This window comes from Pelodiscus sinensis, chromosome 6 (genome assembly GCF_049634645.1).
Source record: "Pelodiscus sinensis isolate JC-2024 chromosome 6, ASM4963464v1, whole genome shotgun sequence".
Taxonomy (NCBI): domain Eukaryota; kingdom Metazoa; phylum Chordata; order Testudines; family Trionychidae; genus Pelodiscus; species Pelodiscus sinensis.
The window spans coordinates 94,927,217-94,948,937 of record NC_134716.1 but is presented as its reverse complement, the minus strand read 5'-3'; the positions used below and the strand labels follow the sequence as shown (position 1 = coordinate 94,948,937).

Below are 21,721 nucleotides of genomic sequence, written 5' to 3'. Positions count from 1 at the left end.
CAGGAAGACGTCTGCCTTCTCTGGGCCCTGGCAGGCTCCTGGTAACTGGCAGACTGCTCTTGGGGAGCGGTGGAGGGCTGGCTGCCAGTGGCTTGCTGGCTCATGTTTTGGGGACACTGGGTTAGGGGCAGTGACTGTTGGCTTTGGGCTGGCAGGCTTGGAGCTGGCACAGGCACTGGCCAGAGTCTACCCCTTTAAGGACTCCGGGGAAGGGGGGAGTGAGAGAAGTGTTCTTGGTTGAGGCTGGAGTAGCCACAAGGGCACCCTGGGAAGGCTGGAGGCCCCCTGTTTCAAAATAAGTGTCGACACAGCACTTATTTCGAAATAGCTATTTCAAATTTGGTGTTATTCCTCGTAGAATGAGGTTTACCAAATTCGAAATAAGCACTCTGCTATTTCGAATTAATTTCAAAATAGAGGTTTGGCTGTGAAGACACTAGGAAAGTTATTTTGAAATAAGGGCTGTTATTTCGAAATAACTTTGCTGTGTAGACATACCCATGGAGAGGCCTCAAGCTACTGTGATGGGAGAGGGCTGGAGTTGTCCTCTTTCCCTGGGGCAGCCTACCTACTGAACCCCTCAGCCTCAGCCCAACTGCAGAGCAAGGAATTAATTTTGTTTTTCTTCATTTAAATTAGTTAAGGATCCGAGCAATGCTGGGTAAATCTTTCAGTAGTATCATATAGTACTTTTATGTGAGTATGCTGTTACATTTTGTGAAGAAAGATTTTTTTTTTATACTATATTCAGAAATTGATCTGGTCTTTTGATGTGTTTGTTGTTGTTTATACTGATTAACAGTGATAGTTAGCCTTAATACTGTAAGTGTTTTGCCATTTTCTTTTGCAGTGGGAATCATTACCATGGATACAAGTATCGTAAGAGACTTAGGGTCTCTGTGATCTTGTCCTTGAATTTATTGATATCTATTGCCGAGGAGTCCAATAAAATATAAATGTCTCTGATTTATTAAGTAAAACAGACCCTAAAAATTCCTTTTTATTTTGATTTACAGATGGCATCTGCTCAAGATTCCAGATATGGCCAGAAAGACACGTCTGATCAGAACTTTGATTACATGTTCAAATTGCTCATCATTGGTAACAGCAGTGTCGGGAAAACCTCCTTTTTGTTCCGCTATGCTGATGATTCCTTTACATCTGCATTCGTAAGCACGGTCGGGATTGATTTCAAAGTCAAAACAGTTTTCAAAAATGAAAAAAGGATTAAGTTACAGATTTGGGTAAGCTGAAAAACACTTATGTTGTCTGAATGTTGGGTGTTGTCCTGACACAGTACATAGGTATTGTTCTGCCTGAGAGGATGCTTCTTTCCATGGTCTCTGATGTAGAGTATGTCTAGTACTCTGTATAGTAATATTAATACACATAGCACAGTACTGAAAAGCACTCAGAGCCAGATTTATAAAGAATAACTCTACTATAATTTAAACCTAGATTCCTTTACTAATCTGGCCCTAGAGCTCTCTTCTGCACTATCCAATTGTCTAATATATTAAAAGGTGTACAGTATTTTTTGCTCAAATGCAGAAGAATTCACATTCTGTAGTAGATTCTCTGAGAAATACAACAGGAGACATTCATGGCTTAGGTTTCATATTTTGGGCCACGTTCACATATTAGATGTTCAGTAAATACTGAGGACTATCCTGAAATACCAGTAAAGGTCTTTCTCTGTCTCTCAAAATGAAAATTTTGAATTTAGGAGCTACAGTAGAGGGTCTATGGAAAGACTTTTCCTTTCACTTACATGCCAGAAAGGAGCAAACGTGGAAAAACAGAAGGGAATATTTGAGAGTTCTGCTGTTTGGGAGCTTGCAGAAACCACTTATCGATGGGACTGTGCAGCTCAGGAATGGAAGGAATGGGAACATGTCAGAAATAGAAAAGTCTGATGCCAGGGACATCTGTTCTCTGTGGCAAGATTCCCACAGACCCCCAAGGATATTCCCGTGGATATGTATGTAGAAGTAACATTAAGTCCTGCTCCAACCTCTTTGCAGAGATTGGCATTGCCCAAACACAGGAGTTAATGTTAGCAGAGATCCTACAGAATCCACATTGCCAAGATGGGAGGGAAAAGACTAGACACCCACTTAGCATTAATGCTTCCTTTCCATGTAGTTCCTGGGGATCTGAGAGGTTTAAAACTGTGTCTCAGGTCTTCTCCCTAGCAAGTCAGTCCCTTATTAAGAAGAGCATTGAGGCCTGGTGTATACAAGAGAAGTGCCTTGTGTAACAACACATGGTATTAAACTTGATTCACCCTTAGTATGGACAAGTAATGTCTGAAATCATGTGAGCTGATCATTGTTATCTCTGCAGTGCCCTAGGATTAGCTTTGACCTGACCAGCTAACATGTTTTTTACATAACTATAGAAAAAGTGTTAATTTTTTTAACATGATGAATTTCCCAGAGTAAATGAAGTCACCCATTGTTCTGTGGTTCCCCTGAGGCAGGACCGCATCATCTTTGTCTCCTTAATTTCTCTACTTTTCTTTTATCCGTTTAGGTCATATCCATAACATGATTAATACATACAATGCTGACATTAGTTAATTGCTTCCAGAGCATGGTCTTTCTCAGCAATGATATGGCAAAGCTCACGGCAGCACCTTTGGAAACTATGGTGATGATATGGTAATTCATGTTGACACCAACTCATTATCTCCTGATAATGGAGCAGTAAAATTGCATTTCCATTATAATCTTTATACAGTTCTCCTTCATTTATTTCAAATCACGAAGTGGCCTCTACAATTGAATTAATTGGTCATGTGTCTCCTAACAAAAGCAGCAACATTCATTTACAGCATTATAGTAATGTATATAGTTTGACATCATATTTCTCATCATACTTGTAATTGGCTTGAAGGAGTGTATTAATCTAAATGAGTTACAAAGTGACAGAAGCTGGCTTTTGGAGTTGCACTCTAGCCACCTAGAATAAGCCTTCTGTTCTATCCAAACAGGCACCTCCATTGTTGTGGTGGTTTGCACTGTACTGAAATGAGATCTCCTTTGTGCTAAGCAATCTGTGAATACACAGTATGTGGACAGCCCATGTCCCAAAAGGTTATAATCTAAATGAACAAGCCACACAAAGGGTGGGAGAGGAAACCGAGGGAAATGGTCTGCTCAGGGTCATCCATTAGCAGTGGCAGAATCATAGAATTTAGATCTTTTTGATGCCTTCTCTCAGATTTATTTTGTTAGACGATGCTGCCTCTCATCCTTTAATTGTACAAAACTTTAATGTCATATCTTAGAAAACTTTGTCACTGAAAATTGAACTGATACAGGGACTGTTTGCTGTTTTAGTATTAGTGTTTTGCATTATTGTCATCTGTATTTCCCTAAGGTATGCTAGAGTAAAACTGTATGGCTGCTGAACCCCCAAAACCCTCCTGAATAAGATCTAGAGCTAGATCTAGCTATCTGCCTATATCTACTAGGAAGCTATTCCAGTGAGCAAAATTTTAAATAAATTGATTATTTTTACCTCGTCTCATAAACTATACTGACAGCTTATATACTGTTCTTGGTATGTAGTATCTAGATCTGTGGAATCATACTGTATAGTAAGTACTTCGTTACTTTTATTTGACTACACAATGTCTTTTTGAAATGAATGGTATTCCTGTGCCATTCAGTTCAGTTTTCAAACTGCATGTTAGTAATATTGCATTGACTGGGTGAATCAGAGCAAATATGATCAGATGTTCTTTGTAGATAGATACATGTATTTGTCTACTAATGCTCCCTTGGAAATCAATGGCAAAAGACTGTGACTTTAACATATATGAAATCAAAGTATGCTGGCAAATCTTGCTTGTTATGACCATCCAAACCAAATTAGCAATTAAAAGCATTAAAATTAAAACTATCCATTCTGAACAATGCGATGGAAACTGAAATACTTTGCTAGCAGTAGTGTATATGGCATTCCATTCCATGTAGCACTCTCTAGGCCAGCTGTGGCCAACCCGAGGCTCGCAAGCTGCATGCGGCTCTCCCTCCCCCTCCTCCCCGGATGCAGCTCGCGAAGCCCCCCCCCCTTCCTCCCATGGCTCGTAAGCCGCCCCCGCTCCCCCCAAAATGGCCCTCTCCTCCCGGCTCCCTGTGCTGACCTGGACAGGGGAGCCATCTGGCACGGCCATGAAAGATGGAGAATTAAAGATGGCATCGGCCAGGAGGAGCCTAATGTGGCCCAAAAGCCTTTAAATGCATTTTCTTAAAGGGGCAGAGCCCTTTTTTCCCCCTCAACCCCAAATGCGACCAAGGGCTCCTTTTAAAGGGGCAAAAGGGGCAGTACTTTTTTTTTCTCAACAACTTTGTCCCGGCTCTTTGCACTGGATCTACTGCTATCTTGGCTCTTTGTCCAGAATGGGTTGGCCACCCCTGCTCTAGGCCATTGTCCTGTGTTCTTCTATCTAAGTGCAAGTCACATAAAGTCTTTCATTTTGGCATACTATATTTCTCAGCAATATTTGTGTTCATGAATCATTATTTTTTCAAGCTGTTTTCATGGAGCATGTTTGAGATGTTTGGGGGTTTCAAACAACAGATGTTAAGGATTCACACAGAGAAGGAAAGTCCATTAGCTTGCACATAGCATGCTAATAAGATATCCCTAAACAGATAAATATTATGCTGTTATGTTACACAGAGAATTGCCATTATAATCTCAAGGGACTTGAGTAACTTCCAGAAACTGTCTGCTTCATTTAATTAAGACAAATACTTGCATTTTCTTTTTCCTCCACCTGCCTGTTGCAGACTCTATCCCCTGTCCCTATTCTGTTATTTTATTTCTAATACAGTAGCACCTAAAACACCAATCAAACTCATGATCCCACTGTGCTAGAGTCTGTTCAGAGAAAGAGCAAAGAACTTAGCCCTTCTCCTAGGGCACTCACCATCGACATGCCAGAGAGGAGCAGAGGTGAAAGTAAACGGGTGCACCCCAGGGTACTGCTCCAACAAGAAGGAGCCAGCAGGCTTGGGCACTCAGCTGCAAGAGTAAGTGTGGTGCACTACCGGCTGGGCTTCTGGAGCTTCCTCTAGGCTGCTGTGCTAAGCAGCAGACAAGCAGGCTGGTAGGTTAAAGGGCTCCCACCCACCCCCCAAGATTTGAACTGGGACACTGCTTGCTGTTTCCCTTGCCATGAGGGGGTGAGAGGAAAGCACACAGCATGCATGCATGCCTCTGCCTCCTGGCTGGTGAGGGGAGGAGTCAGAGGATTGAGTGACTAGGGATATTAGATACATGACTATTCAATTACACATTAACTGCATAAAATGTTAGTGGATTCACGACTATTCAACAGTCCCCGGGGGCGGGACTGGCAGACAGCGTGCTCCTAGCCCCACTCCTGGGGAGCCCCCTGCCATCCCACTGGGTGGCGGCTGGGAACCAGTCCGTGAGGGGAGCCAGTTTAAAAAACAGCTCCCCACGCAAACTGGCTCGTATTTGCTGCCCCACACTGCTGTCTCTGATACAGAAGCAGCAGTGCGGGGCGGCAGTAGTCCCTGTCCTCAGGGTGTCCAAGCTCCCTGCAGACAGAGGTTGCCCTATGGCAGGAGCCCCAGTCCATGGTGGGTCCAAGCTCCCCATGGACAGAGGCTGCTGCCCCCCTACGTTGAGCATGGGCCTGCAGTGGACAGAGCTGCTTTGTGGTAGCCTCCTTTCTCCCCGTGTTGCTGCCTCTGATAGTGATGGATGGCAGAACAAGGAGCAATGGTCTCAAGTTGTAGCGGGAGAGGTCCAGGTTGGATATTAGGAAAAACTATTTCACTAGGAAAGTGGTGAAGCACTGGAATGGGTTACCTAGGGAAGTAGTGGAGTCTCCATCCCTAGAGATTTTTAAGTCTCAGCTTGACAAAGCCCTGGCTGGGTTGATTTAGTTGGGATTGGTTCTGCCTGGGGCAGGGGGATGGACTTGATGACCTTCTAAGGTCTCTTCCAGCTCTATGATTCTATGATGGAGGAGGGCAGGCAGTTCTGTGGAACTGGTGCTCAGGGAGAGCCGACTTTTAAACCGGCTCCCCCGATCACCAACTCCTGCCCCTCACCTGCTCCCCCACCCCTGCTTCTGTAGGAGGCAGCAAGGGTGGGCCAGAGGGGTCCGCAGAGCTGACCCATGTGGAGAGCTTTCCACATGTACTGGCTCCTGCCTGCTCTCCCACCCCTTGCTGCTGCTTCTCTGAGGCAATAGCATGGTCGGGGTGGAGAAAGGAGCCAGCAGATTCCATGGGATCCAGTGAACGTGAGAAGCCAACTTAAAAGCCGGCTCTTCATGGGCTCCGGCTCCTGCCCTCCACCCCAACCGGCTGCCTCTGATACAGCTGCAGCAAATGGGGTGAGATGCGTGTGGTCAACAGGATTAACTGGTAAGCCTAGGCTTATTGGTTAATCGTGTAGTCATCTACACGTTGACATTCCTGTGAGTGACCCATGCTTTGTGCTTTCCTGTCACTCCCTGAGAGTGATTAAGGGGAACAGCAAGCAGCCTCCTGGTATGACTCTTTGAGAGGAGGGACTTCAGCCCCCCCCATAGCATTATTGCCCCCCTGCACTTCCCCTCTCCACACATACCCCAATCCTCTGCCTTGAACCCCTCCTCACACCCCCAGCCCTCTGCCCTGAGCCCTCTCATCCTCAAACTCCTGCCCTAACTCCTGCAGCTCCCACATCCTCACCCCCTACCCTGGGCCCATCACAGTCCATCCCACACTTAAATTTCTTACAGGTACTGTCATACCACAACTCCCCCTCATTCCTCTGCCTTGACTCTCCCCCGTCAAAAGGGGTGCAATATAACAGTTTCTGTAAGAAATTTAAGTTACTTTCACCTCTGGAAAGGGGAGCAATCTGTGGGAAAGAGACAGTCACCTGGGAGAGAGTGAGAAGATGAGGTAACAAATGAAGAGTTTATCAGTAACATAGAAACTGTAGCTAATGATTCAACATCATGTGGTAGTGATTGACAGGCATTCCAGCAGAGGTAGGTGTAAATGTGTATTTAAAAGAAAATGGAGGATAGGGTTTTGCTCAGGCACGGGGATGGCATGGGAGACAGAACATAGTGGTTTGAGGGGGGAAAAGGACAAGCCGGGATGAGAGCTGACCCTATTAGCTATGCAAATATAGGGGCATGCATAAACTACATTTTTCTTTTGGCAACAAGTAATCTGTATTATTCATTACTGACTCTGTGCAAATCTCACTGCAGAAGGGATTATGAGAGTGCCCCTGCAATTCTGGTAGAGAAAAAACAGAAGTCTGTACAGTTTGCCAGTGCAAGAAATACCAGATTGGGCCCTTTACCCTGGTGGTAAAGTATACACAAATCCACTATCCACAGACCATATGTTGTATCCAAGAACACAAGGCTAGTGTTTTACATTTATAGATCCAGGGTCTGATCCTGCTAGGTGATGAGCAATCCTGGGTGAGGTGCAGGACACTCTCAACTGGTGAGGACTTTAGTGGGAAGAGAGAATTCATGGCCCTAGTAGTGGAGCCTTAGAATCTTTCAAAGTCTGCACCTACACAGGATACACAAATTATCGATCTGAATTTAAGAATGATTCTGGCTATATTTACATTTCATGGCATTTCTTCTATCTTACTGTCAACTTTTACTGAGATTGAGACACATTGACTCTCCTGAGAGAGAGCCAGTATGATGCACAAAATGTCAAGATATGTAAAGCTACTTGGTTGTCTAAAGTGTATTGAGAGACAAGCTTCAGAATGTTTATATTTCTGCTTTATGTAGCTATAAGAAGCATGACTCTGGGTGCTTTGTTTGTTTCTTTTTAGAACTTTCCATTCCTCCAACTTTACCTTCAGAATATTCTTACTTTGATAGATACATGCTGAAACTGTCAATAGTTTCCCTGCTGGGCCATCTGGTTCTTCAGCTGAATTTGTGTTGCGCAGGAGTTGTGTGGTTTCAGGGATTGTTAATAAGTACAGACCGACTCAGTTTTAAGGTATCGGTTAAAATCAGCCCAGGCTAGTAGCAATTAATAGCGGTGTCCACCTGATAGATTTTTTTTTTTTTTTTTTTTTTTTTTACCACCATGAAATTAGTGTAGCCTCAATCCAGTCATCATGTGCTCACACTGCAAACACCGGCTTCTACAACTGGAACTAAAGCCCTGATCTTGCAAATACTTATGCACACGCTTAGCTTTAATCATGTAAGCAGGCCACTGGTTTTGTTAGTGTTAGCCATGTGCTTAAAGTTAAGCATGTGCATAAGCATTTGTAGGATTGTCGCCTAAGAACAGTTAGCAGAAGTAGAAGTATGAGGAAACTACTGTTGCCACCCATTCTGTAGGTAAACATTAATCCAGCAGCTTTAACAAGTATTAAATCAGGGGTGGCCAACCCGTTACAGATAAAGAGCCAAAATAGTGGTGGATATAGTGCAAAGAACGAGGGGAAAAGGTTGTTGAGCAAAAAAAAAATTGCCCTTCTAAGAGCAGAGTAGGCATTGTTTCATCTCTCTTGTGATCACATCATGTTATGTATCATGGCTGTATTTTTTAGGTTCCATGATAGAGCCCTTCATCATTGACAAAAAGACAAGGGGGAAGAGGCAGGGCACTGTGGGGCCTTTGGGGAAGAGGTGGAGTGGGGGTGAGGTCTGGGTGGTGTGGGGGTTGAGCATCCCCAGGGGGAGTGGAAAGTCAGTGCCTCTAACTGTAGGGCTAAATGGGTCCATGCTGTAATGTAACTCAGTCACTTGGATTTCTGGGAATCAGGGGTAACCCCTGACCCTCTGAGCTACCTGAAGCATGCTGTGCGATGCTCCGGTGGTGATTTAAAGGCCCAGAGCTCCAGGCGCTGTCACTACTATAGCAATGTGTGACAGGGCCATTCCATATCCCCGCACTGCTGCCACGCTGTCCCTGGCGTGCTGGGGAGAAGCGGCCTCTCCGCGCCTGCTCTGCCGCAGCCGGGGGTGCTGGCGTTGGTGGCCTGGCGCCCCACGCCAGAGTCCTGCCAGCCCCAGGGTGTGGGGAAGAAGTGGCAGGGGCGTCCCGGAACTGCGCATGCTCGAGATGGCCAGCAATTCCGGCTTGGGCAAGAGCCTGCAAGGGACGAGAGAGGGGGAGTGGCCAAGGACACCGGTGTGGCCCCCCCTTCCCTTCATGTCGGACGCACCGGCGGTGGGATGCTTAAAAGAGGCGCCAACGCCAGGATAAGAGGTCGCCAGGAAGAGAGCGGAGGGGCGACCCTGAAGCACAGCGAGAGAGCAAGGGAGGTAGGAAGCGACCCAGGGCAAGGTATGCAACCTGGGGGGTTGGTGAGTTACGGGTTGGAACCCCCACCAACTGGAGCTGGGACTCCGTCCCAGTCCTTAGGGACTGGGGTTGGCAAGCTATCACTGCCTCCAAGATATTATTGAAAGGAGGCAGAGTGGGGTCAACTTGCCAGCCTCAAGGAGAGGCTGAGAGTAAGGTCCATCCATTTACTTCCTAACCATGCAGCAAATGGGAGAGTGTTAGGTAGCATACAAGTCAATCAGACACCATCAGGTTAAGGGAAGATCTATATAGTGGATGGGGAAGAAAGGTCTCAGTCAGCCAGACTTTTATTTGAAAATTAAATGGGCAGTAACTTGGAGCACATCAGAGATTCTAATAAAGATTAGAGGAAAAGTCTACACTGCTGTATTTTATTCTTTAGCAATACACTGAGCAAGAATGAATACAGTACAACTCATCCTCTGCCATGACTTGTTGCTGACATCTACATATAGTTGTTAAACTGAGTTGCTTTTGTTTAATCAGCACAGGAGAGTATAGGGACAACATTTCCATGACGTATCTGTGAATTTAGATTTTTTTTTTTATGGTAAAGAAAATTGAGGGGAGGAAAATAATAGAGAGAGTGCCAGACAGGTCTGTTGCAGTCAGTGTTAATGTATAGCAGCTGAGTTCTCACCTATAGCTCTTTGCTTGTCTTAGGTGCTCTTGAATTAGATACTTGGAGTTTTACTTTATTTTGTGCCATGGGAAAAATCATACAGGATTTAGGAAGTGCATTATTGCATAATGACAAAACATGATGCCCCAGGACCTGGTCAAACCAAGTGCTGACCTAGTGTGGAAATGCAGAAAAAAAGACACTTTGTCAGAAACAGATTTGGTACTTGATATCTGTAATGCTGTCTTTTAATTGACTTCCTGCTAATACCTGAATTATTTTTTCACTAGTCAAATAGATGTCATTGCCGCCTTCTGGGAAAAAGTTCCTTCCTCCTTTTGGAGCTATGCGTTCTATTCAGTGTCTACAGTAGGACTGAGGAAATGAGATCACAGTAGTTCAGTCAGGCCCATAGGAAGCTGGAAATGAGCCATAATCTTTAGTAGCAAAAAACAGTAGGATCACAGGAAATAAGACCATATTAACTGCATGACTCCTCACAACCACATCTTTTTGAAAGCTAACTCGAGGTGATGGCAGAGTCAGGCCTGAAGGAAACATGGTCCCAATCTGATGGCTGCTCTCCTCAGCAAAGACCCTTCTCCACAAAGGCTGCTTTGTTTTTTCTTTCTTTCTGAATATAGTGTTCCGAAAAGGCATGTCAGCAGTCAAGAGACTAGAGCCCTCGGGATTTGATTCTCCACTTGCCTATCACCTCGTTTAGCCATTTACAAATCACAGCGGAAATGTTTTTCCACTTGCTCTACATAAGTACTAAATAACACAGAGACCTTTTTAATATCAAAGATGAATGACTAATTAAAAATGAGGAATTACATATCTGGGTGTGGTCTAACTTTGTGATGAATAAATGGTGGCAGATAATCTTGGAGAACATCTGTTTGGGTTGGTTTTGGGTAGGGAAGTGTGTTCTATTTTGGACATACTGAGAAGATGTTGGAGAGTCTGTTGCCTGTGGTAAAGGATGATGTTTAGAACTATCTAGAGACTATCATTTTGTAAGGTTATCAAATACTCTTCTGGCCTTCACCCCAAGCAACAAAGTTCCTGTGCAAAACGGAGGTTGTAGCACAAAGTGAACCACCATGAATGTAGGTACAAACTCAAGGCAAAGACACATGAGCGTGACATGACAGTTACAGCACAGCAGAGAGAAACCTTGTTTCTCTTTTTCTTTTCAGAGATTCATTTTTTAGTGTCAAGTGTTTTAATTCTCCTCCCTCCCCCATTTATTTCCCTGTCTTGCATTAAGTCCATACCACACCAGGTATGCCTGATTCAGAGAGAGGTGAGTAAAAATAAATATTTTCATTCATTGTTAATACTCAAACATTTCTAACCAAACTCTGCTTTTAACTCCTTTTGAACAAGGAGGGCTTTCAGGCTGTGAAATAGTGCAGTTCTACTGTGCAAGGAGATGTGGGTGGAAGAACTTAGGGTGACTGCACAGACGTTTTACACTTAGCTGTATCTTCCTGATCTCACAAGAGGCAGTTAGTCTATGCTTGCACATAAGGACGTTGAATTAAAAAACTGTAATTGTGGCACTTTCTACTTTTGAGAGCTTTGCTAAGCATTTCAGCCTTAGCAATGTTCTTTTAATGGAGTTTCCTTGTATGGAATATATAATATGGGCCAAATTTGCTAGTAGTCTTCAGAAGAACAAGGAAATCTGGTTTAACATATTGGTGAATGTGGACCGTACAGCATATGTTGCTTACCTTTTAAAATGTCGGACATTACTTTTATCTTGCTACATACAGCAATTAAAAACCAATCACATATAGCAATTTTGAAAAGTTCTTCAGGAACAAGATCTTCCGCTTCTTTTTTATCGTTAAAGATAACAGTGGTGCTAGTTCTATAAAACTTGGCTAATCTGGGATTTTTATGGGCAGTCTGACACTTCATGCCCATATTATAGGTTTGATCAGTGGTGCCTAAACAGCTACTGACAGTAACTGACTCCTTGTTTTCATTAACATTTAATTCTTCTTTGTACCTGAACCATTAGAAACAACCTAAAAGGATAAAAGAACAGATTCTGACTCTCAGTGACTCCTCTTCCTGATAACTCAAATAATATAATACTATTTCCAGAGGGTCCAGACTTTTGGCATGTTGGAGCCTTTTTTTTTTTTTTCCTGGAAGAGTGGGTTTGAGTTTGCATATGCAGTTTTCTTTTCTGTATTTCACTTTGAACATCATTCACTTCCAGAACAGCTTAGCTTAAGGTGAATTGGATTGGCAGTGATCTTATTTGTCTGGATGCACAGGAAATTCAATCACTTTGTCATGCTCATGTCTTGCACAGAAATAACACCAGAAATTGTAAAAATAAGTAAGAAGTGTGTAAACTTAGGAGAAATGTTAGATTTAACTCCCAGTGTAACATGAGTTGGACAACACTGCATAATGTGAAAAGCCTTCCATTTTATCAGGCATCATTTCTAGTCAGCAGCCACGCTAATAGGAAAACAAGCTTGGAGTACTACAGTAGGAGACATTTCCTTCTCTCCTATATGATTAAACAAAGGGATATATTCTGATCATGTCCTAACCAGATTTTGAGCCTGGTTTTCTAAATGCAAGGGATTATGATTCCTCATTCAAACTGAACATCTAGACCTGTGATTTTTAGTCATTAATCATTCATGAAAGGGACATCAGAAAAATATATAATCATTATATTAATTTCTGCATTAGTAAAATGGTAAATAACTAATATTCAGGGCCAGAGCCTCAGCTGGTGAAAATCTGTGTCATTCATTGCCAGGGGGACTATTCTTATTTACACCAGCTATAGATCTGGATCTCTCAATTGGGAAAGAGGGGGGAGAGTATAATTGAGGCGGACCATAAATTAAGTGAGTGGGGAGCAAATAGACCGAGGTTGCCATTTTAAAATAACTGGCAGCATGGGAGCGCAAAGTTTGCTTCCCTATTGACTGTATCAAAATCTGAGAAGCAGGGGAAGAAAGAGTGGAAAACATAATAGAGCATAGAGATGTATGAAAAATCTGGGAATGGGAGAAGACCAAGGTTGGGGAGGGGACACTTCTCCCCCTGCCTCAGAGCAAATAAGAAGTCCACGTGACTGATATACACAGGGGTGAGAAGACCAGAGACAGCTGTTGCTTTTAACAAGGGCTGAATGTTTTCTATTTTCTTTCATCACTTGTCTGAAAAATCTATAGACTCTAGAATTAATGGCCATCAGAGCACTTGGACCAAGGCTGAAGTAGCACAAATGATATTAAATGGCAGGTGCCCCATGACGGAACAGTATCATCTGTGCAGAAGCCTTGTATTGCTTGGTGCCACTATTGAGATGACGTCAATCGCTAATAACATTATGGTGATTTTTTTAAATTAGAGCCAGGCTCCTGTGTTCTAACTCTGATTTCCATCCTCTCAAGGAAAAGGTCTCTGTCAAAGCAGTTCAGTGATGGGTCAGATCCCTCCCTAAATATCATGATCGTGCTAACTAAAACAGCCTCAAACCAACATTGTAAATATAGATTGTTTCAAGATGCTCCTATTGGGATGAAGTGGGGAGAGGGAGCTTAATAGAACCTTATCTAGATACAGACCCTGATGTGGATAGTTTCCTGTAGGTGCTTGGACACCCTTTGCTTAAAAAGAATGCCCTGCTGTGGTATACCCATATTGAGACCCACAGGAATCTTTGTGTCTACACAGGTACAAGGAGCCATTCACAGGAATCAGATTGTAAATTCAGTGTTGCTGTATACAAATAAAAATATGAGTAGTCCTTTTATGGCAGGGTTTGTTGAACAGAATTCTTAAGGGAGCCTTCATAATTTTAGTCTAGTGAACCCTATAAATGAATTATTACTGGCACTTTCCCAGAAAGTTTATATACATACATATATATACATACATTCTGAAAGAGAAATCTGAATGGGCCTGGCAAAGATTGGTTTTGAGTGGAGAGTACATTCTCCATTATGGTCATGTCATTATTATTAATTTTCTATTGTGAGCTGATACATTTTAAGATGACATTTAGGTTATTAATCATGCCCAAAGATGTTATGTAAGTAGTTTGCTTCCCAATATTTGTGTGTCAAAAATATTAATGGGAAGAATTGGCTCCTTCTTGTATTCTCTATAAACTTGCTAGATTATCAAGTTTTTTTTCCCCAGAAGTAGAATCAGAGTCTGCTTTTGGTACCTCAAGAACCTAATATTTGTTAAGATACTGGCAATTGGGATTAAATTTAAGCTTTTTTTCATAGGTTTTTTTTGCTTGTTTTTAAATGGTGTAAAACATTTACAAGGTTTTGATGAAGGGATGTCTCCTGCCACCTCGGCCTTTTGGAAATGTGTTTAGATTATGGTTGATAAAGGACCAAATGGAATTTGGAATTTTTAAGTGAGGTATGAAAATCACTTATCACATCTGCCTAAAGTCTCTCCATGCAATAACTGGAAGAGGAAACTGTGCAACGAACTGGCAAGAGTTTCCTTGTTTTCTCTGGAAGTAAATAGGAGTCTATTTTATAACCATGGCTTAGGAAAAAGATATGTAATTAACGCACTCAGTGGTGAATTCTGCTCACCAATCTGTTTTCTGTCTCATTTGTTTATTTTTCTCAGAGAACACTGTATAATGCCTGCTGCTGTTCTTTTCTCTGTTAATTACATGACCTGTAATTCAATTGTCTGTTTTATTTTTTACATTCATAAATCTTAAACAGTATTTTTTTCCCCTAAAAGCCAGGCATTTTTCTTGAGAGCTAGCCAGGATCGTATGACAACTTGATATCCCACATAATTTAAGACTTCATTAGATGATCTGCATATGATACTAATTATTTAATGTTTCTCCTTTTCATTGTTTAACAAATCTTGGTTAGCCTTTTTTGTTGTCATTTTCCTAAATGCTTAAAAAGGCTATTTGAAATTTGAAATAACATATTTTATTTTTCCTCACAAAGAAGGCTTTTGTCCTGACTCCCAACAAGCTTTTACCACTGAAAAACTAACAGTCATAACCCTGACATCCGTGGGGACAGATGTTAGGAGCTATATTAAACGGCTTCGAGTTTTCTGTGTTATGATAATATTTACAGCTAGATCTTCAGTTTTTGCATTAGATGTTTCTACCAGTAAAAATCCGTGGCAAGTGAAAGTCCTAATTTATGTACCTGGGTCACAATTCTGTGACCTTTACACGTGTTATCCTCAGTCATGTGAATCATCACATTGTAGACACTAGACTAGGGCACATCTAGACTACATGTAGATTTGTTTACTCGGCAAAGGGAAATAAAGCGGCGATTTAAATAATCGCCGCTTCATTTAAATTAAAATGGCTGCCACGCTGTGCTGATCAGTTGTTTGTCGGCACAGCGCTGTAGTCTGGACGCTCCGCGGTCGACAAAGGCATTTGTCGACCTCCCTGGTAAACCTCATCCCACGACCTTTGTCGACCGCAGAGCGTCCAGACTACAGCGCTGTGCCGCCAAACAGCTGATCGGCACAGCGCAGCAGCCATTTAAATTTAAATGAAGCGGCGATTATTTAAATTGCCGCTTCATTTCCCTTTGCCTACAACCCTAATCTACATGTCTCCATCGACGGAGCCATGTAATCTAGACGTGCCCCCAGACTGTTTCCATGACAGTTACATGAGTATGGGTTAGAGGATAGATGGCTCAATATACACACATTTAGAATTATTGTGGGGAAGTTCAATATGTTATATGAGAGGTCAGACCAGATGATCATGTGGTCCCTGCTGGCCTTGAATCTATCAGCATGGCATCTATAGTCAGTCAGCTGCAAATTAGTATTACAAATCCAGATTTTGCCATCGATGTATCTCATTAGAGCTAACTGCATTACTACCTCTTCAACAATTAATTACCTATGGCAGCTGCCTTTCTCAAATAACAGTATGTACACGTGTGACTATAATACATGCAATTAATTATAACACGGGACTTGGCAATGTTATTACCAGTAACGGTAGCACAGAATCCTTCTCTAGTTTCATAGAGTGCTGCCTATGATCAATTACAATGTTTAGTTTGCATGTGCTCTGATGTTACTTACAGGACTGATTTCATGTGGGGAATAATCAGCGGGAGCAGATGAACTCTTGACAAAGACTCAGAGGAATAGCCGTGTTAGCCTGTATCTGCAAAAACAATGAGAAGTCCTGTGGCAGCTTAAAGACTAACAGATTTCTTAGGGCATAAGCTTTTGTGGGTAAAACCCACTTCATCAGCTGGATTGCGGTGGAAGGTACAGAAGCAACTTCTTCCTTATATATACTCCTGCTTCTGTACTTTCCATACCAATTCATCTGATGAAATGGGTTTTAACCACAAAAGCTTATGCCCTAATAAATCTGTTAGTCTCTAAGGGTATTTCTACACTACAGCACTAATTTGAACTAACTTAATTCGAATTAGTTAATTCGAACTAAGCTAATTCAAACTAGTGCATCTAGACCTAAAAACTAGTTCGAATTAGCATTTTGCGGGTGGCTGGTTCGTGCCTTTAAGGGCTCCGGGGCCGGGAGGGGGGCAGAAGAGTTTCCCTGGTGGTGCCCAGAGTAGCCACCAGGGAAAGCTGGGGAGGGCTAGCCTCCCACTAGTTCGAATTAAGTGGCTACACAGCCCTTAAACAAACCTAAATGTCTATTTTACTTGCTTACTTGCTACACAGCCCTTAATTCGAACTAGGCGTTAGTCCTCGTGGAATGAGGTTTACTTAGTTTGAATTAAGCACTCCACTAGTTCAAATTAAGTTCGAACTAGCAGTTTGCATGTGTAGCACCTATCAAAGTTAATTCGAACTAACATCTGTTAGTTCGAATTAACTTTGTAGTGTAGACATACCCTAAGGTGCCACAGGACTCCTCATTGTTTTTGACAAAGAGCCAGTTTTCATTAATATAAAGAACCAGAGAACACAAGGAATCTCATAAGCAGGACTTTTCCTCTTTTATATTGGAATCCCGTTTTTTCTGCACTATATAGGTTTTTCCCTTTCTGCAGAAACAAACCTAAATGTCTATTTTACTTGCTTACATGCATTACTTACGGTGATCTTCTCTAAAAAAAATGTGTGATATTATTATGCTTTGTGTGAAATATGATTGTTCTCTTGAACTTCATTCCTACGGTCCTCTCTTTTTATATAATATGCATTTGTTTTTTAAATCATTAGCACTATAAACCTGGAATGTCTGGCTATGTACAGAAAATATGACAGAAGACTAAGGGTTTTGAAACTGAAAAGAGTTTGTGAGTACGGCCGGTTTGGAAAAAAGATAATTCTCAGTATCTTTGTTCTTATCTTTTCCTCAATTTTATTATCATCACATGTTTCCTTCTAGCTATATACCTGGTTTGAAAAATTGGGAGCAGAGAGAGGGGATAGATTCTTGGAATTTTCTAAACTTGTTTTCATTTTTCAAAAGCAGACCAATACACTGTGGTAGCTAAGCCCTAAGGAGACATAGATGTGTATCATGGGAAATGTAGTCCAGTCACAGAGAATGGGGGTACCTCAAACTTGGAACTATGACTTCCATGAGATACTAAGCTGGCTCCAGCATTTCCAGAGATTACCATTTTTCTACTGTGAAATGAAGTGTTTTGATTAGGGAATGACAAAATGAAGCACTTCAACATTTTTTAATCTATAATTTTCTGAATTTTTCACACACAAAAATCAGTGTTTTGACTTTGCAGTCTGATTTGGTGGTACCTAGACAAATGTGAAAATATTAGATTTTCATATGGAATGGAAACTTTTAATTTGTGCTACTATTGACTTCTACTCATGAGATTAAATTAAGTCAATAGAGCTAGTCCACTTCTGCCAATGAAGAATTTGGCCCATGGACTCAACTACAAGACCATCTCTCCTCTCATACAAGCAAAGCTGGTTCCAGCCCATTTGGGCCCTATGCAGACCAACTTATTTGGAGTTCTATAGATAATGGTTTTTCACACACACCCTTAATTTATAGCCGAAATGATGTTGTTTTATAAAATTGGTTAATGATTCTCTGAGTTACCTCAGGTTGACTGAGGTAAAGAGGAATGACAGGTTAGGTTGTTAGGATGTCATCTGAGCAATGATGTGAGGCAGAATAAGGAAGGACTGTGTCAGACAGGAAGAGGGATACAGGGGCTGGAAGAAACAGCAGCCAAGAGTTTAAAAAGGCATATTTTATATAGCAGTTCTCTGGCATGCAAAGTGTGAGCAGTGTATGTGCCAAAGAAAGCAGATTGGAGGGGGGTGGGGTTAGTTTCACACCTTCAGTGGTGTCAGTCCAAAGGGGGAACATCCATGTGTTGGTAGTTAAGAACTTGGAGTAGACTGATTTGGGGAGAATCAAGACCGGAAAGATTGTTGGTGTCATGATCATGAGGGTTACCCAGCATCCTGGGGACAAAGGGGTTAAATATGTCCCTTACCTAAACCAGGTGGCAGGCAGCCAATAGAAATGTAGGTAGGAATTTCAAATTGGGACAAAGGAATTTTTGGGTTTTTCCCTTCTTTGTCCTGGGTAGATTTCTCTCCAGCTATTGAAGGGGACAGGATGTCTCCCTATAAGAAAATACTCTTCACAGTCTGTAAGTAGGATAAAGTTTGGATAAATCCATTAGGTTTTATTGTTTTATGGTTTGGGAAATGGGATCTGATGTCTATGCATTTAAAAATGGGTTTGCTCTCCTTTGTAACTAAGTTCCTGGCCCATGGTATATTTCTCCTCCATGAGTATATTATTTTGTTACTTTTCCATCTAGTCATTATGCTTGCAACAGGAATATTGTGGTGATAATAAAAGTTCTTTCTCTTTCCCTTTTATTAATCTGGTATTGGTTAATGGTTGTGTCCTGGTTTGTCCTTTAGGGGTAAGATTTCCCAAGTGATCTTTCCTCTGATTTTTGTATCAATACTTGGGTGGTGGCAGTGGAGATTTTATTCCCAAAATCTAGGTTGTTAAGATTTTGGGGGGGAAGTTTTATGCCAAAGCCTGGTAGATAAGGTTTTGGGGTAATTTGCTGGCCCGCACTTCTGTATTTATCGTGCAAGAGTGGGGAAGGAGCCATGGCATGGTGGCATAGAGGTGGGATTATTTTGAGAACCCAGGATTTTTAAAAGGACACAGGTTTTTCTTTTGAGTTGCAAGCTTTGCAGTTTTTTTCCTCTTGTTATCCTACCCAAATTGTGTGAATTTTTTTTTTTTTTTTTTTTAAACAGCTTTCAGGACAACTGAATAGCTAGGCTAGAATAGGGCAGGGAAGGAGCCCAGTACGTGCTTTTGGGATCGGGCAAAGTAGCCCTAGATAAACCAACCCTTCCTAAGCACCATCCTGAGGCAGAAACAGCCTCAGAGCAAGGCAAGATGTCCAGCTCTGGGGAAGATTCAACCCCTGGAGAGGGGAAACAGAAGCCTGCCCCTGTGAGTCTAGGGAGAAGTAACCTTGAGGGGGCAGGAGCAGCTGGCAGCTGCCCTACTTTCCCCTCACCAGCACCTTCTATGTGGGATTATACCGTAAGGGCAGGCAAGCCCCTAACTGAAAAGGAGTTGGAGTTTCTCCTATGGATGGAGGACAAGTGTGCACAACGAGAAGCCAAGGACAAAGCCGAGGACAGGCATATACAATGGGAGGTGAAGCTGACAGAGATAGCGGCAGAGACGAGGTGAGCAGAACTAGAGGCCCAAGTTGTACTGGAGAAAGCTAAACAGCCGGCCATTTCAGGAACCTCACCCAACAACCCCATCTCCATCACCATTCAACCCCAGGAGGCTCCCCATGTACCAAGTAGGGGATAATGTCGAGGACTTTTTCCTCAATTCTGAGAGGGCCTGCCAGGGGTACAATATTCCTCCTGGTCAGTACATGATGGGCTTAAGATCACAAATCACTGGTCCCTTACTGGGGGTAGCAGCTGACCTGTCAGGGGACAGGGTAAATGATTATGAACTGTTTAAGCAAGAGGCCAGACTCAGGATGGGACTCACTCCTGAACAGGCTCGGTGTCGCTTTAGGGCCTCCAAGTGGATCCCAACCACACCATTCCCCGAACATGCTAGTCGTATACTCAAAAGCTGGGAAACATGGCTCTCTGGAGAGAAGGCCCACACCCGGGAAAAAATCTCTCTCCTGATGCAGATAGAACAGTTCCTTGAGGGTGTTCTGGGAGAGTTTAGAGGGTACATCCTGGATGGAAAACCAAAAAACCTAAGAGAGGCAGGAGTGCTTGGGGCCAGATGGATGGAACTGAGGGGCCAAAGCAACCCGGAGAACAGTATGAGGGGGACCATCAACAACTGGGGATCCTCCCGATCCCCACCTCACAGAGATGGGCCCTATACACCTCCAGGGAGACCCCAGATCTTTCCTCGTCCCTGCATCCTTCTGCTGGGAGTCCCCCCACAGTGATACGCCCGTTATGCGATGCTTTAAATGTAATAAAACGGGGCATGTAAAGGCAGACTGTCCCAAGAGCACCAACAGGCTGCAGCTCATCAGTCTGGGAAGGAGCCATGACACTGGGGTCACACTGGAACAAGAAAGTAGGCTGATGGAAGCTAGATGGGATCTATTTGCTCTTGGGCTGGCTACTGGAGTCAGAGCTCTGAGCCACAGCTGCATAGCATAAAGGCTTTCAAGGTTTCAGAGCATGTGGTGAGAGAATCTCTTACTGCTCTAGGCGATCCTCAAAACATCAGACTTAACAACAGAAGGATAAGGGCTGACTTACTATAGTCTGAAGGTATCTACCCAGGGAACATCTCTCTGTATATTTTAGAGAACTTGTGTGTCCGTGTCTGAGTCTGTACATCTGTAAATCCATTTGTTCAAGAACTCCTCCTAAACAATAAGAGCTAGGGCTACCAAATTTGTTATGCAGTTTTCTCCTATACTAACTTATAGCAAGGTAAGGGTTTGGCTGTGCCAGGAAAACCCATGGGCTACGTCTACATCCCTACATGGCTACTTTGAAGTAGGAATAAGAGCCTCCGGAAAAGGGCACTTTTTCCGGAGGATCGGGGCCAGTCTAGACGCTCTTTTCCGGCTTTTTTAAAAGCCGGAAAAAAGCGGCGGACATTTTTATTTAAATGCCGCGGGGATATTTAAATCCCCCGCGGATTTCCCTACGACGACTGCTGAAATTTACATGCCCCTTCCGGAAAAGGGGCCAGTGTAGACGTAGCCTATGTGCCTGGAATGGGATTGTTGTTCATAACAAGGAAAGGGAGGAGTCTGAGAGCAGACGCATTCATGCTCTACAAAGACCACCGGGGGGAGCAAGCGCAGAGGACAGTTATACTGCAGAGTGACCACAAGGGGGTGGCCAAACAAGGAAGAGAGTGGCTGGCTGGGGCTAGGGCTCATCATATTGCTGGCCATGGGTCCAGGAGGTAGGTGGGCCCCCTGCCCTGCCCCCTCCCCCCCCGAGTTGCTACAGACCCAGGCCGGGCAGCATAGCACAGGCTCCTCCAGGAAAGAGCTGCCAGCCAGGCAGTATGGCCCTGGATGACCAAGGGAGTCTGCTACCACCACATCAGCACCACCCAGGCAGCCATGTGGGCCCATGGTGTTGGCCCCCCTAGTCTTCCAGCCCTGACTCCTGCACCCCCTTCTACTCTGAGCATGCACAAATACCGAGCAATGCTGGGTAAATCCTGCAGTACTTGATAATGGGCTTTTCAGTCTAGCACACAAAG

The 21,721-nt window shown here is 43.2% G+C and overlaps 1 protein-coding gene across 2 annotated transcripts in view; it reads left to right on the top strand.

Annotated features, from left to right (window-relative positions):
* RAB3C (RAB3C, member RAS oncogene family) overlaps window positions 1-21,721 on the top strand; it is a 217,433-nt gene that overhangs the window by 16,938 nt on the left and 178,774 nt on the right. For both annotated transcript variants that reach the window (XM_075932411.1, XM_006112663.4), the window contains exon 2: window positions 1,017-1,244. In XM_075932411.1, coding sequence (XP_075788526.1) covers window positions 1,017-1,244 — 228 coding nt within the window. The remainder of the gene's footprint in view (window positions 1-1,016; window positions 1,245-21,721) is intronic.